Source organism: Varroa destructor, unplaced genomic scaffold (assembly GCF_002443255.2).
Source record: "Varroa destructor unplaced genomic scaffold, Vdes_3.0 BEIS01000007.1, whole genome shotgun sequence".
Taxonomy (NCBI): domain Eukaryota; kingdom Metazoa; phylum Arthropoda; class Arachnida; order Mesostigmata; family Varroidae; genus Varroa; species Varroa destructor.
Genome location: NW_019211460.1, coordinates 12,190,756 through 12,209,606, shown reverse-complemented (window position 1 = coordinate 12,209,606; position 18,851 = coordinate 12,190,756). Strand labels below are relative to the sequence as shown.

The 18,851-nt window shown below is 42.3% G+C and overlaps 1 protein-coding gene across 2 annotated transcripts in view; it reads right to left on the bottom strand.

Moving 5' to 3' along the window:
• Positions 1-9,000, bottom strand: part of sli (slit guidance ligand) — a 71,420-nt gene extending 62,420 nt beyond the window's left edge. Inside the window, exons 1-2 of one of the 2 annotated variants that reach the window (XM_022814299.2) lie at positions 8,423-9,000; positions 1,651-1,970 (exon numbers count right to left, since the gene is read on the bottom strand). In XM_022814299.2, coding sequence (XP_022670034.1) covers positions 1,651-1,853 — 203 coding nt within the window. In that variant the 5' untranslated portion in view covers positions 1,854-1,970; positions 8,423-9,000. Of the gene's footprint in view, positions 1-1,650; positions 1,971-2,407; positions 2,501-8,422 lie in introns of those variants that run through there. The other variant, XM_086974544.1, reaches the window with a different exon arrangement.
• Positions 9,001-18,851: the final 9,851 nt, after the last annotated feature.

Sequence of the window (18,851 nt, the reverse complement as noted above, 5' to 3'; positions counted from 1 at the left end):
TCGTTCTACACACAAACACAGTCAGCCACAGCCACGAGCATTAGATAGGCGACGAACCTTGATTCGTGGGCACGCATATGTTCTGTCACTGGATGCCAGTCTAACAATGACATTCAGTTGTCATTAAAGGAGGCAGATTGTTAGTCGAAATCGGAAGCGGCTCCCTTGAAGCGTTTGAAGCATCTATAGAAAAATAGGTGGGCGCAAAAAATATGGATGGTCTTTCTCGCCTCTGAGTACTGAATGTTCTAAAGCGGATCTCAGGTTAACCCCGTATCGTTTGTTTTTGAAATAGGTCCGAATGATAAACTCGCAAAACAGACGCTTCATTTGCATCTCAAACGTGGGCGGTTGGGCTTCGACTGTACGTGATTATGATACCCTCCGTTTTCAATATTTGTATTTCCATATAATCATAATTCGTGACAAAGTAACATAGTAAGCTGGCGACATCTGCCAGTAACATACTATAGTAAGGTAGAGATGGTCGTATCCTTTGACCCATGCCGAAGGCGTTTCACGGCGAAAAGCCAATTCTAGCAGCTAAAGTTAAGGAGGTTCATAGAAGTAGCAGCAGAAACCTTACTTCCTTAATTGGCCCTATTCAGAGATCAACTGATCTCTGGAAAAGCATCGATAGCCGTTAGTCAAACATATGCTCAGCGATCCGTAATCTCACATACCGCGTCGTCGGCTGGACTTGAATCAGCTACCTTGGTCATACAATAATAATAATAATAGAAGCGTTGAGAGGCTCTAACGGCCTTCTATGGCTACGCACGCAGATTGCACTACAATCATATACAAAAGACACGAAATCCAATGAGGCATTATATGGAAAACGTACGAGTGAAATAGAATGCAAGATAAATGAGCGACGTTTAATATTTGCCTAAGTAAATGTAAAAAATTATTCAAAGGAAAACAACATAATTGCACCATAGAGAGGCGAAAGAGGTGAATACTGTCCAGTTTACTTTGTTATAAGCTAGATAAGGGAAAGCGAAAAAAATATTGTTTAAGCAAGGCGAAGCCGCATTTGCTTCGTTTATTAGATGTACTCAAAACCCGAGCTAGCATTTATCGGTTTATCGTACGTAGACAAAAAAAGAGGTAGGACGTAGTCCTAAATGTAGTAAAGTAATTAGAACCCCATTCCTTGCTGAACGCGGTGGTGCGAGCCCACAGGTAAGCCTTCCCAAAAACTCAACTCATAAGTATCTAGTCAATTTAGCATCGCGATATAAAACTATACTAGCATCTTGTCTCGTTTTGGTAAGTTTGTTTTTACACGACTTTGCCTGCAGCTACAACTTCACTAAAGAACTAACACCCTGAGATAATTTTACTACATTTCTATCTACATGTTAAACCATTTCAGTTGGTACGTGTCCACAACTTGAGATAACGAAGCGCATGAATTCGGCTAGAGTATCGTGGTCACGCATAGACCACGTTTTCTGCCAGTGTAGTGTCGCATCAGCTATAATCCGACGCCACGTTTAGGTAAGCTCGACGCGCAGCTGTATCAAATACATAAATCCTAGGTAGAATCGAACGTTACATTGGACACCACGATTCCTACGACTGCCGTTATCATTACGAGCAGGATGGACTACTGGTGCAAAATACTTGTAAATATATACTTACAATTTTCGGACTTGTTTGGGAATGTTCCGCGGCACAAATCGAAGTCCTCGGGTCGAACAATCGACCGTGAGCGCATCGCAATCGCACTCATCTGGGCAGAAATCTAACTGGAGCATTGGGTCGCTGTTTTGTGCTTGCGAGCTACTGGCTAACAACATCAGCAGTAGAACGGCCATGACGAGAGCCGCGCATCGGAGAGCCATTGCGACCGATGGAAGACACGATAGGAGAGCAGCCTGAAGCGGGGACGGACGCCAGTTGCACCCACCGAGGCCACCAACCGAACCGATGCCGGACACCCCCACACCTCCTCTTCGTAACTGAAATTAAGCAGGTACCAACAAAACAGACAAACAACAAACAGTATTGTCAACAAAGAACGCCGGAACAGAAAACCCCCCAACTCTTCAACTATATCCATTAAGCAAACGTTCGACGGCAGCGGCTAAAGCCGAAATAGAAGTTATCCTGCTTCAATACATATCTCCGCTATAAGTGACAATCAAGCTTCATAATTGTTGAATCGGGCGCGTATTTTGTGAGCAAAATCTCGTGGTTAGCTTTAGCGCTAAAATCCAAACGAGTTTAGCATTAAGCTCTCGGAGCTCAGCCTATGAGTTACTAAAAATTTAAGTTAGAATATGACACGATCGAAAAAGACAAATCAGTAAAACATGACTTCCGAAGCCAAGATGTACGCTATCATTTATGAGAACATGCACCAAGTGTTATTCTATAGATGATAGTGCCTTTATACCGCGTAAGGACTAGCGATGGCCTGCAATGATTTGTTTGATCTAATGCAGATCGTGTGCCTAATGTATCTGTAAATGGTGTCGTTAACCCATGCTAGACTGACAATGGCCGTACTGTTTTAAGAGCGTGTTTTATACTCAAGTTATTCCATATACATATGGCCGTAAACGTATACGGCCTATCACCGTGAAGTACCGAACCATTTTACAGCGCGGTTCTTCGTAATCATCCGTTACAGCAGTCCATAGAAAGCCGCTAGATTTCGTCCTAACCATCGCGTCAGGTGTAATAATCCTGGCAGAGCACCTCTGCGCTCTAAGTAAACCGTCCCAACGTTTCGTAAAAACCAACAATAAGTTGATCCACAACTGATTCCCTCGTAAATTATCTACGCTGTAAAGCGTACATCGTGTTACGTTCAGCGTATTTTTATATCGTCGTAACTAATTCGACGGTTGGAGGTGGACGGTTTACCTGTTCTTCATAACCTTGACTAGCGTAATTCCCACTCTAACAGTATCGATAGAAAGCATGACGCTGCCTAATTCTTTTTTGGCTTAACGTGATCTGTTTCGTTGTAGCGTAAGCATGGTTCCGTCATAAAATTACGAAGAAAAGCAGTGACGGTAATTCCGAACGCCGGCAAACAGAATATGTCTTATATTCATAGTTGGTAAATGTAAATTATCACTCGGAGCTTGTGCACTGTTTCTCGAAAAATTCAAAACGCAACAGACAGTCCTGCTTGCAGGTTCACTCAAGTTAGGCTAAAACCCTTTTGCTACTCAATCAATATTCATCTATACGTATGTATATTGTCGTTGGCATGATAGTTCTTCTATTATAATAACTATCTAATGTCGACAGACCTTTTTCTAAATACCCTATACAACGTCGTCGTTTAGTCAAGTGCCTATTGATAAATAGGACACACAGTATACGAAGATTTGAAACTGTATTACGTATGAATAGCTATTTCCCTATCTCCGAGTCCCACGTACGTTTGATTACTCAACAGATACTAGTATAATAACGGTGCTAAAGTTGTGCCCAGAATTTCAATAGAGGTTCCTCAATAGTTAAGAGATTTTGTTTATTCCATTCGGAGGTGTTTACGATGTCTTAGTTCGGTAAGAAAAGCAAGATTCGCTTATAGATATTATTGCTTTACGTTGTGACGCTTTTTCAATGAGTGGTGTTGTTTTTTTCCAGCCATCGAACGGCGATAACGTTTCAATATCTATTGTAATGTCTGTCCGTCTCGCTCGAGTAAACCGCGGGCCGAATGGCACGCCACGACCTGGCTCTAGGGCCTACCGAGTCAGTTTTATGGAAAGTACATTTGATCAGTCCCTCTACTTTATGCTGGAAACGACAGCGTACGCGAGTTCTCACAGTTTGTTCATGATTATCTCCGTAACAGCTGGAAGCTTTTACGCGTAGGGTGGAAGCATTAGAGATTCTCAGCCTCGATTCATAACAGATGGCCCAATATAGTGGGATTGGTAATTTCAATTTTTGCCCTTCAAATATAGTGGGATTGGTAATTTCAATTTTTGCCCTTCAAATATACCAGGAATTACACTAACATACGAATTACTACTAGTGTATTTTAATTGCTACAATTGGTAGACGTCTGAATCAATCTTCAACGTACTTCACTTTAGTTTATTCTGAAAACAAAGAGAAAGCTAAACAAATCACATTCAATCCTATTAGAAATTAGCGTTATTCCTATCGGGGTTTTGCTATTAAGCCTCCCAGAGTTCATGGATATCGTTGGCCAACGAAGGTATAAGTCGATATCAACTGATCGCTTCTTTGTTAGTCTCAGTGTTGCCTATTCGTTACCGCGGTAAAGCTAAACATTACACTAGACCTCTGAAGATTTGTGAAATAAATTAAATAAAAATAAATAAATTAAAATTCTGTGCCGAAATCCAAACCAGTATTCGGCATCAGTGTTCTTGTCATTGTGGTAGCTTCTTCAATACAACAAATTTACATCTATGAGACGCAAGAGACCCTTTTTTACCGATGTTTATTAATGGATATGTTCGCATCTCATGTAGAAATATTCCACAGAACAAACAGTCAGCAGAAACTATTTCAATTTCTGAGAGCCTATATGTTGGTTTGCATTCTAAATAATATATGCTAAGCTTTATAGATCCGACAATAACGGGCTTAGAATATGCTGATGTAACTGTTGCTTATTTCTATTTCTCGCGAAACATGTACCCTTCTATTTGGAGCTAAATACGATAGTTATCTTCGAACAACAACGGTGGAGCGTCGATCGGAGAATTTCGATTCATTTTTTATTATCAAATACTATCCGATATACGACTAAATTACCCGGCGAGTAAGTAAGTAACTTACTCGTCTCGTTCAGTATTCATGCCCTGGCTATGGACTTCATAATTACCGAAATTAATTGTGCTTCAAACAAAGCTCGCATGCCTTTAATGTTAGCCCTACTTTCCATGTTTTTTTTACGAATCATACACATAAACAAGACTTAAGCCACTGGATAAAAGTACTTTGATGCTCTGCAAAACCAAAATGAAGTAGTTCCACGGATCTCGTCAAGTACCTATTGCGTACTAGTATAATGCTACTCAGCAATGGTCCTACCGTCTGCTAGCTTTTCACTTAAGACAAATCGAGCAAAGTGCATTGCTTGCATAAGTCCTGAGCGTCAAAACATCAAAAAATGTTTGTGCCATATAGCAAAAATTCACTTGTTCCTTTTACAGAATACGATTAATTTACTACTAATTTTATTTCAGGTGGTATTTATCGTAGATGCGTCAAGTTCTAGCAGGTCAAAACAGGCTGTGTTACTCTATATCTACTGACCAGTAGATATACATGTATGTATATATATATATATATATATATATATATACAGGCCGGTCTCAGACGGTTTCATCAAACAACCTACCGAAGGAAGTTAACGAATCTGCTTACAGTCAAAGGACTAAGGTTTGTCCTACTCCAGCATATCAGTGTTTGTTCGTCGCTAGAATTAGCTGCGCTTAGTATTCCATGAAGGTAACGAAGGCACGTCCGATGATTACACGGGCTTAATCAAATGTTGTCGTGGAATTGCTGAGATGTCATCAGAAGGTCTAGGTCGGATAAGATATATAGTTTGAATGTGTGTAAACCGAAGTAAGCGGAGACACGTATCTGGACACTCTGCTGCGAGACTTGCACCTTTAAACTAAAGACTTCGGCCAGCTACGACGTACAGCTCGTGCCGGTGGCAGACCTGCTTTGTCGACCGATACGAGCGCACGAGACATCCGTGAATCGAAAAGCAGATTCACTTTTAAAGGTGGCAGATTCCGGCTTTCAGTGTAGCTGTAAACCTAGACGAGCCCACATTGGTCCACTCACTCAAGTAGGCGATCACTCGTTTTTACTAATAGGCGCAAATGAACGCATTGTATAACAAAATACGCGTAGATATTAAGTCAAACGTTAGTATCACTAGGATCAGCGCGACAAAAAGTCAGTCTTTTATCATTTAAACCTGTGGCATTCTGATAACAAGTAGTCAACAAAAGATCCCTTTGTTGCTTGAGGCCTTTCGAGTGCAAGTTCGATCTAGAGGAACCGACAGATAAGTCTGTTTCACATTGATACCATTCCAACTGTTTTCGTCGGGGATAATTATCTTTTTTCGAAATACACATTTCGAGACGACAACTGTACAGCCTGAGTTTGCCTCTCAGATAAGAGGGTATTCGGCTTAGTAAAAATTTTAAAAAGTATACGTCCTTTATAATCTGCGTGCCGGTTTGCGTCACTAAACGACAGTGGACGTCAGTTTAGGGCTCAATTGTGATGTCGCTATAATATTACGAAAGGAACCACTGACGATACCGCTTTTGTTCGCTTAGATCACTAGGTAGACGATTTCGTGAGAATCCACAAAACATACACCTGAAAAATGGGAAATCCCCTACCTCGGTGTCGTCGTTGACAAGCGGGGCAGCCGTCCGGATCCCTATAGAGCTTCGGCAATAGAGTACGTGCAGAGTTACAGTGACATCAAAAAGTGAAGCTACTTAATTATTATTGAGTATTCATTCTGCGTAGCCGTGAAATACAGGCTTCCCCGGGTCGTTTACCCACCACAGATAAGGACAAAAACATTTTTAGTAGTCGACGGATTGCGTGCGGGCGTTTTAAAGAACCGGAGACACCCCCGGTACCTTTGCATTAATCTTCGCTGTAATGCTTACATGGTGAACGATTCATCTCTACTTGCGTGCGCACCTTGTCGTTTAAAAGTTCCAAGAGATTCGAATAAAGGCTCAATGCGACACCTTTGTATCGGTCCACTCTTCTTGAGCAAACACATCTTTCGGTGCTATACTAATAGGCCACGTTGTCACTTTTTCAACTTGTCGAATAATCCTTCTTTTCGAGGATACAAAGGTGCGTGTCATTTGGAGATCATCATTCCGTAGCGACTTCGTTTCAACGTATAGCGAACAGTTCACCGTGGCATCTATCGCATAACACGTTCGAGACGACTGAAACGAAAGCACGTGCACCGGCTAAGAATCTACCAATGTAACGGAACAATGATCCGCGGGTGCACGATGTGCGCTGTAACATCAAAACACTTGGTGAATCAATTCCTGAGCCTGGTCCGTAAAAACGAATAGAAGTAGGCTTCACCGGCCTGAGGGCTATACGTTTGTGGATGTCACAGTCGGTAAGTGGCCAACATGATGATGTTAGCTGATGACCTTTCTGGCCAAATAATATTATAGATGACAGAGACTTCCGTGTACCTGCAGAGGCAACCTAAGTACCTGGGCAGATGTTCGAGAAGAGTAAAAACGTTCAATTCAAGCCTACGAATTAAGATGGATTAGACATGGAAACCTGCTTGAGCCCAGCGTGTGAACCGACGAAAACAAGGCGTGACTTGAAGCGTGATATTTGGCTCGCTATCCATCGGCCCCGTAGTAAAATTCTCCGACGCTGCATATCTATTCTATAATATGTTTGTTGTCTGTATCTGCTAAATAACTACAATTGACAAACTCAGTAGTAATAACTTAGGTCTCATTAACTTCCTTAAAACTATTATACATTTAAACCAATTTCATACGCGATTTTCAACAAACACTAGTCTAGACATCAGCAAATATTCTGGGTACCTTGGGCAGTTGGATTTTATGCGAATATAAAATTAATTTCTTAGGAATTTCACTCAGCTGTTCGCCAACTCGTCAATCCAAAAATCTGCCAAAAAAATGCCAAAAATCTGAGACATCTAGCTTTCTACGCTAATGACACAAGTTTATTGATAGATAAGTCGATCGATATCGAAAATAAAGTAAGTTAAAAGAAATAGCTGCCTTTTTTAAACGTATATATCATATCATAATAATCAATTAAACTAGGAAAGGGGTTGAAAATGTTCAACTATTACTATCAATAGATACAAAGGTAGAAGCGTTCACATATTTTGATTGATCGATTTAATCTGGCTATACCAGAAGGCTCGATATCAGGGTGTCTTTTTTTTTAGATGGGATAACGTTTTCATTGCTCTTTTACCTAGTTTTTTTTTCTTTATTTTTTCATGATCAAAGGATAACCTGTGTTTGATTCGGCAGGCATTTTCCATCTAGATTCTTTGAGTATTGTGAATGAATAAACTAGAGAAATCGGCAATAGCATTAACGTGATTCTAAATAGAACGCCATATGCGTCATTATAGATTTGTTAAACACTGATTGGGTCAAAGCAAAACACCTTAAGATCGACAGTGGTGCCACAATCAATCACTTCATTCGTTTATCCATTATTATAGAAGCAGGTAAAGATATTATAAATTGCCCGTACACATATACTTGTTACTCGCTATACTATGCCCACATATCTAGAGCCTAAGGGGTAAGCATATTCAAGCGGAAGTGGCTTATGCACACAGAGATGCGGCCAGAACATCCGATTTAACGACAAATGGTAGTAGTCCACTTACCTGCTGTGCTTCCTCGTCAGAGACCTGTTGATTGGAGAGCTCTGAGCGGCAGCCAGTGCTCGTATCGCTGTCGATGCCCGCTACGTCTAAACAACCGCCTCGACCGAATCCGAATCTGGTCGACTGTCTTCCTTGCCGACCACTGTTAGTATTCGTTTGAGCGGCGAGTTCTTGCAACGCCCTTGTTAGGCGACAAAGGTCCGGATCCGCTGCCGCTGCTGTGGCTGACAACAAGAACGAATCAGCGGCGTCGTTGATTTCGTGATCTGGATCCCGATTCGGTCGATGCCGGTCGTAACGACAATGGGAATGGTAATGGCGGTGGTGATTGTTGACAGCGGGGCCGAGGAGTTCTTGATCTTGCTGCTCGACGCCCTCAACGATCAACGCTCGTTGGTCGTCGCTTCCAGGCGACACTTCACTGGGACATCGTGAATCGTCGATGGGGTTTGTTGTCGCTGGTGGAGGGGTGAGCAAGAGACGCCCCTCCGGCTTCACCTTGATCACCTGAGACTTCACCGTGGAAAAGTGACCAGTGCGCGCTCCCAGGACCGGTCCGATACGGACCAGCTCCCGTTGGCATCACACGCGAGGCACGAAGCCTGTACAAGACAGGACCAAGGGAACGCAAACAGCAAAAGGACAGTGCTGATGATAAAAGCGAATCAGCTTCAGCTGTTGCTCTGAGCTTGAGCACAGCTCTAAATTATTATCGTTCGAGTTACACTTCGTTTTCAGGCTGATTGATTGATTTGTTTAGAAAAAATTTCGTATTGGAGGCTCTATTTGTATTAACCCACGTTTATTCTCGCCTAATTATCGTCGGTTTACTGCAATAGGTGCTGAAATATCTCGTCGTTATTCCTTCTTGAGTCCACTTTGTTACTATAAAATTCTACACACTTACTCTAAAAAAAGACACACAAAACAGTTGAGCTTCGTAATAATGTGACAGCGTCCTTTCGTAATAGCAATAATCCTTCAATCAGAGAGCACTGCTATCCTCGATGAGTAAGATTTCTCACTGTTTTACGTTCTACAAATCAATATTTCTGTCTCTTTCACTCCCGCTTTTCTATTTAACTAAAGCACATGTCACATACTCACTGCGCACATCGATTTCGGTCAAGCTTACGGCATTAACACACCGTCTTCAATAGAATACAGTTCTCCCTCTGTTACGCACAACTTACGTCAACAACAACACAAGCTAACATTACCGTAATGGTAATGGCGGTAAAGTTACGGCGGAGAACTTGACTGAGATAACTTTACGACACTTCACACACTAGTCGAGCGATAGATGCACAGTTGCTGAGAAGGTCATTAACACTACTATTGTCACCTGCATAATCCTCGGATGCGACCAGTGACTATCCAATATTGAAAATATATAATACAATCCAATGTCAACGAGCTGCCACGTGCTGTCAATTGAGATTGGTTATGTTACCGCAAAAACTATAACGCGTAACATCGGCACATCGTTGCTTTTGGACACCGTTTGTGCACTTGTTGATCAGAATTGTTTAGCTCACTACAACGCATGTTGTTAACGTTGTCTCTGTTATTGCGGTTGTACTTGATACGCCGAAATATTCTCAATTATGAGCTCTCGCTATGAAAAAACTCTTACGATACAACAAAACGAACGTAAACAAGTTATCGGGCTCCGGCACCGAGACGGATTACGATCGGCTAACAAAACGCCGACAGATAAGTGGTCGACACGTTGGCGTGGGGATCAGCGATCGTTCTCTGTCAATAGCAATAATACCCACGCTAGTCTCGTGAGAAATTATCAGTAACATGCACATGCACTTGTGTATGCTGGTCAATCAGTCGTTGTATGCGTATCGATTGCACACGCTGTGTTTTTTTTTCCCGCTAAGGAAACAGCCGTGAAACCGCTCTTGTCTAACGACGCTCTATCGACTGACACTTCTCTCCCCGAACTGTCCCGATCGGGGAGGGGGAAAGGGTCTGATCAGGCAGATTCGGAGAGGGTAGCGACGGATTGGGCGAGGGCTGTTCCGGTGCGAAGCGCACCTTTGAACTCAAAGCAGTAGCAGGGCTGGCTCAGTTCAACAACAAACTGGGGCTGGGCGAAGCATTGCTTTTATGAGTGAGTTACTGATTCGCGCCCGTATAGCTACCGACGTTGTGAAACGTACTAGCTCCAGGGCGAAGGGTCTTTTTGATAAATTGAAAAGACCCTTTCTGCGACGATGGTGTCTGTCAAAAACGACAATGTCCATATGATCTAGCCGTGATTGATGTCAGACAAGCGGAGGTGGATACGCATCTGCAAATAAGCAAAAATTGCTTGTAGGCATCGACGCAGCCCCGTCGGTATTACCATATCGTATCATTGTTGAGCGATATTCGTTAGCTGGCAACAAACGTCTTTCACAGAGATGCTCATTTGTGTACACCCTATGGCAATTAACAGATTCCGAGCATGTCGCTGTGGACGCGCAAAGACAACACCCGTACAAAGCTTCGACCTAGTTTGTATCAAAAACAGCATAAACGAAGCTAAGTAAACAAGGCTATACCGCTATGCTTCATCACTATCTAATATGTATGTTGCCTCATTGAATGTGTTGTACTTGCTTAAAGGATGGACAGACCTAAATGAGCCTGTCGAGCTAGGTCTGCCTTCCTTAAAACGGACAGACATGTAACTGTCCTACACCTTTCTCGAAGGTCGGCCAGTAATGAATACTAGGCAAGTCTACGGTTGTAGAAATTGCAAGGCCCTTACCTTTTAGCTTCAATGCATAGATAACGTTTAGTTTGATCGGAAGTTGTTAAGAGTATTATTCGTGAGAGCAAAACGTGCTACAGTGGGCACTAGAGAAGCCAGAGAACTTTTGATCAGACCAACACTTCCTTTTAGAGGTTTATTTTTTATTCTACAGTTGCTATTTCTGTCTAGGTTTTATCTTTTAAAGGTGTCAGGATAGCCAAAGGGAACAACAATGGCAGGACAAGTACATGAAGTAGTTGTCATTGCAGGTAAGGGTTAGTGGCGATACCCCACATTCCATAGATGACCTAACCTAGAGCGTGTTGTGGCACGCATTGCGTTGCTGTTCTTTAACTTGCTATTTCTACTAGTGATTACTTACTGAGAGAAGCATCAAACGCTAAAATATTATTACTTTGAGCTTTAACGTCTTAGAAAAACAACAATCGAACCACTAGCGCCGACAAAGCGGGGCCTCTATATTGTCATCAATTCGTTACGTAACGAAAAAAAAAAAAAAAAAAAAGATTAACTACCTAAAGAACTGTGGCTCGTATCAAAGAAATCTAGCTCATCCATTGCTCGCCAACAGGTTCTATCGACGCATCGCGGATGGACACCTCTCGGATGCGAAACAATACTCAGTCTTAGCCATACTGAAGTTTTATTATCATTTCCCACATTCGATTTATATTGCTTTTCCGCGTGATAAATCCGAACGAGTCAAACGTAGATACGCTGTCATTACACAGCACATTGATACAAGACTAGTATCCCGTCTAGGGTAGTTTTTAGTTCATGTTCCGATAAGCTTATAACTAATTGTACCATTTTCAACTACGTATCCTTACGCCTTATCGACTTTTTAATTTGCATTTATCGGGTATTTGACGTGTGGCGTTCACGTCTAGGATAACTTTTAAACGTTAGAGAAAATTTACTCAGTGTAGCCTAAGTGTGGACATTTATCTCTTGAAAATGAAATCTTTCTTTGTTTATTCAGTCATACATACAGTATATCATAAGTACAGTCTCGAATAAGCACAGTAGCCCAGAATGGTGCGCCTATCGTAGATGATGAGTACGTCAAAATTTCGAAATTCGTCGGCATAACGACTTTGTTTACTATGAGTAGACGACGCATGAGTTGTTTTTGTTTATGCGTATGCGGTATGATCCACATTGTCTACATTCATTGCAGGCCCTATGAGATTATTTATATTGCGCTGTCAAAACGTTTCATTTACGTCTATTTGCTCATGTTTACTGTAGAGGCTCTGTTGAGGATGTATTGTTTGAACATTGGATACATTGGACTTTTAGACATGTTCGATCTGGAATGTAGAAAAACAAAAAAAGTATTTACATGAAGCAGATACACGGTTTTAAATAAACTGTGATGACAATTGTAGTGGTTTTTTGTCGTACAGTCTTCGGCACCGCGTGCCGCTACGCTGGCAGAACCAAGTGTATTAAAAATTACTCTGCGTCAAATCCTTTCTCGACCGTACATTTAAGGCTCGTTCAGGATCGTCATATAGCGAACGTGACGCAAAAAGACGGCGAAAGCAAATTGCAGAACAAGCTCCTTAAAGGAGCCATGATACGTGATTCAATGGCGCTGCACTAAATTTATCTATCTAGTGAATTCTCGCCAGCTAAAGAATGCTATCAGTCGAGCGCACAGACGCTGCCTTCTTCGAACGGTCCTGCCGGCATAATTCTGCAGACGTTGCAGCCACGTGTCTTCCGATAGATAAACTACTTTTCTGCCTAAGGACATCAGTTTCGTTCATTGACTATGCAGGGCGCGTTTATACGGGCAGTAGGGCGGTGCGACTTTGAACATAGGACCAATTTTCTAGAGATTTCATTTGTGAGAACTTTAAAGATACTGAGGTAAAGGCGTAACAAGATGGCAATGTATGTGTACACTGGCGTCATTACGCGGCCTCATACAGATTATAATGGGATAAATGGCGATGATGCCATTCAATTTTGCACAGTCCTTCTTGGGCACAGGAGCCTCGCACTAGGGAACAACGTTATTACCGTAACAGACTTGTTTGGTAAAAATTTGTCATCAATATTTTATTACAGTCAAGTATTATATGCTTGAGCAAATAAATTGTGTTAGATAGAAGAACAATCAAGTGAACATCGTTACAGACGATAATCTATCATATAAGCCATAACTAATTTCTGTGTAGGAAGACTTTCGTCTTCGTAGCGTGTCGTTAGCTTCTAGAGCTCTAGCCAGACCGGCGTGTAGCTATAAAAGTGTAAGGGAAAATCCAGTTCGAAGGTTGTTCTTTTGCTAAGTGCAGGGAACGGATAGATTAGATGTCGTAGACTGCTATCGCTTCCCGCCCGCGTTTGCCTCCTCCATTCTCCCAACACCAGCGGCACCACTAGCGTGAGCGTGGACGCAGTTACAAGAAACAAGATTAGATTGAGGGGAACTTGAAGTTTGATAGCCCTGAGTCGTCCCTTGTTCAGTTTGTCCTTACCAGTTCTTGGCCTCGAACTGGAAGAACTTGCCTGTGGGCCGAGTTTCCTATAGACAAGGGTCAAGTTTAACTTGAAGAGGAGCAGACAACGAAAGCAAATGCAGAGGAGTCCTCGAGGCAGACTGGGAAACGCTTTAATCAATTCGCCAAATTACAAGTGACGGGCACCCCAAAATGTTTCAAAGTTACTAGTCCGCCCATTTTTATTGTGTGCTATCCCACCGAACATATTACACTGTAGTTATTCGCCCATCCTTCAATAGGGCTAGAATAAGCTCGTCCTATCACTGGTAAGTGGTTTTATCTAAGTTATATTATGTATGCTTGTTCGTTGAACAAGAGCTCTATACAATTAAAAGGTATTACTATATAGAGTAATGGAACGGCCTAATTAGTCAGTTCAAATTTATTTCATGTTGGAATGTTAGTGGTCATGACGTGATCGCTAATCTAGTAGTTGTAGGAGCGTACGAAAGAGTTCACAATCGGAAGAACGTACCGCAGATCTTGTCGGCGTCTAAATAGTCTGGATTCAATGTATATTTTGCTGTGATTATACTCAAAACCTTCACTATCTATGTAATGTCTTATAAATCTAGCACTTATCGTGATCTCACTAACGGATATAATCGAACCGGTCAAATGAGCATCCGTTCCTAGAAGTAGAATATTTTTCAGTAAAAAAATACTTTTTTAATTTCAAATAATGCGAGTAGAATAGAATAGAATAATCTCCACTCACGTTCCATCTCCCGCATTATCTAGAAAACACCGATCTTTCGGAAGTTTTTTTCTCTGGTTAGTCAGGTACACTGTTTACTGATAGCCTACAATCCGCCCGTTTAGCGCGTGCGCTTCGAACCACTATCAGAATCAGCACTCCTTTTAGTTCTAGAAACAGTTGTAAGCTCCAGCTTCTAGCGACGCCTGGCGAACGAAGCCAAAAATGTTGAAACATGCACCAAGCCAAAGGAACTAGGGAAGGGGTAATTCTTTCAGCGTTTACATGTCGAATCTTATGTATCTCTGAAGGCCTGGCTTGTTAACTGTGCGCGAGTATCGGCCTGGCTGTCGGATTGGTAATCGTCGGATTCGAAACTCACCGCGCAGCTGTGCCTAGTAAAAATGGAGGTGGTGGCGGCCTTCGAGGGGCTCATGGTGACGTTCTTGGCTTCTTCAATGAGCGCGCATATTTGACCCAAGAACGGCCAAGAAGTGTCAGAGGCAGGTCGTTTGTTGTCCTGGTGTTATTTTCACTAGGTTTTCCGTACGCTGGATGGCCAAAACGAATATACACCGTTTTAATCATGTGCATTGTACGATCCTAACAGAGTTACAGTCTTCTATATAATTTAAAATCAAATTAGAACAGTTGAAGTTTAAATACAATGTAATGTATGTAAACTTAAAAATTAACCTTTTCTTTTGAAATTATTCTCCATGCTTATCGGTAAGCCAATCATGTCTTTTGCTTTGGTCTAAAAGCTTTTAGTATTCTTGCCCAAGCTAGTTGTCTATGGCGTGTAACGTCACAGCAACCAAATAGGATATATAATAAGCAGAGTGCATTATATATACAGCCGTACTGGTCGAGCGTAATTGTACGACTAGCTGTTACTAGGTACTTGAATGGTTTAACATATCACTAAGCCGAATGGAGGATCGAACCCAGGTCCGCACGGTCAGAGATTTAGTTTCCTATTAGCTCGGCTACCCCAACACTCTATTTACATATTATTCATTTCAGGAAGTATTTTGTAGCGAACTCCAGCTAGCCCCGCTGCAAATATAATCCCCATACGAATATATATATATAAACAGGGTATTTTCGCGCTTGCAAATAGGCTGGAATTTCAGCTTTTGACATTTACTGTCTTCAGAAAATACATACGAATTTTCGGAAACAGGTTGCCAAGCGACGACCTTCTCACCTTGCTAGTTTTCTGCCCTTTTTGTTCTCTCTTGCTAGCGACAAAACTTGCAATAGGTACGTCGTCGTTCACATACACCTGTCGGGGCGTTGCGTCGGTCGGCCGGCCGCTTCCCAGTGAAGGAGAGCAATAGATCAGCGCGTCACATCACACGATGCGCGATAACACCGTTAACGGACGATAACATGTATAAGAACTGCAGTGACAAATATAAGGAAGTCATACGTTACCGCTAGGTGGCTATGACACCTATAGTACTTGCCTCTCGCGAAGAAATGCTGGGTGAAACTCCACGTAGGAGTCTGTTGTTTCTGTACCATTCTTTCGCTTACGGTTTTTCCTATACCTCTCCACGTGGTTTTTTTCAAAGACAGAGTCTGTATTCCTTTTTGCTCGCTTTCCCCATCCGGTAATTTCCTCAGCCAAAGCCTGCGTCCGTCGAAGTGATGAATACCCCGCTTCTTCGGTGTACGCGTACGGCCCTGCTGCATTGCGACGGACGGACATTCTTATACTATACAACTAACTTAGCTACAGAGCGGCTCTGCGTACGCTGTGGCAAGCAGGCTATATGATTCCTACTTGACTGGCTATATTCCTTTTTTAAGGTTTTCACGTCGACCGTTGTGCTGTCAAGAGGTGGGTGAAGTATCTATCGCAGGGACAGTGGTAGGTACCAACGTCGAGCTGGAAGCTAAATAGAGAGCCAATGAAAAGATCGTATACCAGCTTTGTCGTCGGGCCACTTCGGGGGTCAGGCTACAGCGAGCCGTTAATTCGTTAGGGGAAAAGAAATAACTAACAGTTAACTTTTAGTTGGTCTGTTTCTTTTTATGTTGGCTGATATATACGACGAAGAACTAAAGTACGCCGGCCAAGTGCGCTAACCTTTGCACGCAAAGCAGTCAACCGTTCAGTCGTGTATTGGTTCCCGCAGGAGTAGTTTACTAAGATAAGGAATCGAAGGGTGTCGTCGTCACGATATCCGCGTAAAAACGTCTTTCCGCTTATAGACGTGAAAGGGAAAAGTAAACGCAGCAGACGGGATTGTAACATGGGGCATTATCAAGTATACGGTTGAGATCTAGAGACACGTACTGTTTGAACTAGATCATGTCGGCCTGTGCTCGTTAACAAAAAGGAAAAACTACAAGTAACAACAACTGATGGATAGCTCGCTGACTGTAAGGGATTTAAGGTTTTAGCATTAAACGACACTGCTACACTCCGGTGGTTTCTGTTCATGGGCGGCCCGATGATGGCGCAGAGTGGAAGCAAAATTTTGCAGCGAGATCGGTCGCTGGTCTCCTATCTTTTTGTGACCGACTGATCCGGAAGAGCGGCAAGCATCCGGAACTAAGAGCAGGAGAAACAAAAGCCCGGAACCTGTTTACTGTGCCGATGAGGAAAACTAGCGTTATCAGTTTGCAGGGAGCCGCATTCAGAGTTGTACTCATTCCTGCACTCGTGATGCAACAGCAGCAGCAGCAGCAGCAACAAATAACAGTCACTATAGCCGAAGAAAGAGCATGAAAAAACAATAACGAAGGAAGGACGACGCGAAGCTTTCATCGTGTTTACAGAATCCGAACCATCCGTGTGAGACGAAATAGGGAACAGGTGAAGCTAAAGAACGACGATGACGACGACAAAAATCTTACCGTTATTGTACTATTCGCAGCAGCTAGGTTTAAGTCTTTAAACGAGTAAGAGAGAGAGATGCAAATTTAGATGTGTGTATTGGCCATCTCCAAACAGACTTTACCGAATCTTGTAATATGTTGCGTTTAGGCTTGCTTCGAGACTGTGGCAAAGATAACATGCGTGGGATACGGTTTTTCGACATCCCGACAACATGAAGAAAACTGTGACATATTTAAATTTAAAATTGCTTACCTATTTGTGCGCTACCTTAAAGGCTCAAGACTGAAATTTTTGAAAACGGCTCCTTTTCTCGTAGTGTTTACTATGGAGTAGCGCATTATGTAGGAAACGCTTGAGTGTTTATGAAAAATACCGGCATCTCTACAATGTTGACTTCCTTAGTTGAGATTGAGTTCAATTTTACTTTGAGATACCAGAGTGCACTATAATTTACACGAGATGTGGGACGACTCCCTTAAAACTATAAGTGATTCTAATACTCTAGCGGAACATCTGATTTAGAGTACCTATTGATTACTGAGATTATAGCAGAATCGCAAGAGAAAAGTAATTAAGTCTATTAAATAGAATAACGGAATGACAGAACCAAATGGCTCGAACGAAGAAATAAATTTGGTAACAAAGGGTTGTGGGAAAGCTGTTAAGAAAAATCAGACAACAAGGACAAGCGGCACGATAATGGACAGCAATGTAACATCATGATAAAACAATGGCAACTAGTTCATCTTTAACAATTAATGTTCAGGCTGGGAAGGTCAAAACTCATTTTCATGAGGTTAAGAAGGGTAACACGATGGTTTCAGATAAAGCTCAGAACGTATACGTAGTACAGATTATGTACAAAGAGGAACAAATTGATGGGGGAACGCGGGTACGTATGGCTGGGATGTTGTTCCTGCGTACGGTGTTGTCTTTAGCACGTAACTGAGTAGTGATACGCACCGATACCGCGTACCGTAACAGCGTACGTCAAGCGTACATAAATTTCAATTCGTGTATGTAATCGTACGTTCGAATGAACAATTTGTCGTCTTAGCGCTCATTTTGGATAATTAGATGTAAGGCAAACGCCAGATAACAATTCTAAAAGTAATATCTAGTAGAAAGTATGCACATCATATTGTCCGACTATAAATGAACGCTTCCTTTCCACTATGTGGCGTTTCCTAGCATCATGTGCCTAGAAAAAGGGAACATGGTCATTTATGTGTATTGCTACAGGCAGTTGGCGGATGTCCTTTTCCCCATCAACGATCCTGGGGACCATCTCATACTCAACCGCCTTGTCACACATTCAAGCACTTGCTCACACTGATTTTCCGTATTTCTGTCACGCCATCTTGTCATTTTCTACAGTCATTGTGAAGCACTCTACTTCACCGTGACGCGACAATCTAAAAGCTAAAATTCACACAGGAGCAGGCCAACTCAGCGGAGTCATTGGGACTGATGCTTGGCGGTGTTTCCAGCGGTTGACTGACGCAAGGGTCTGTTTTCCGGGGAACAGTATTTGGATGGCGTCAGTGCAAGCTGAGATGGTGGGCTGTCGTAAACTGTTGTCGGTTGTTGAC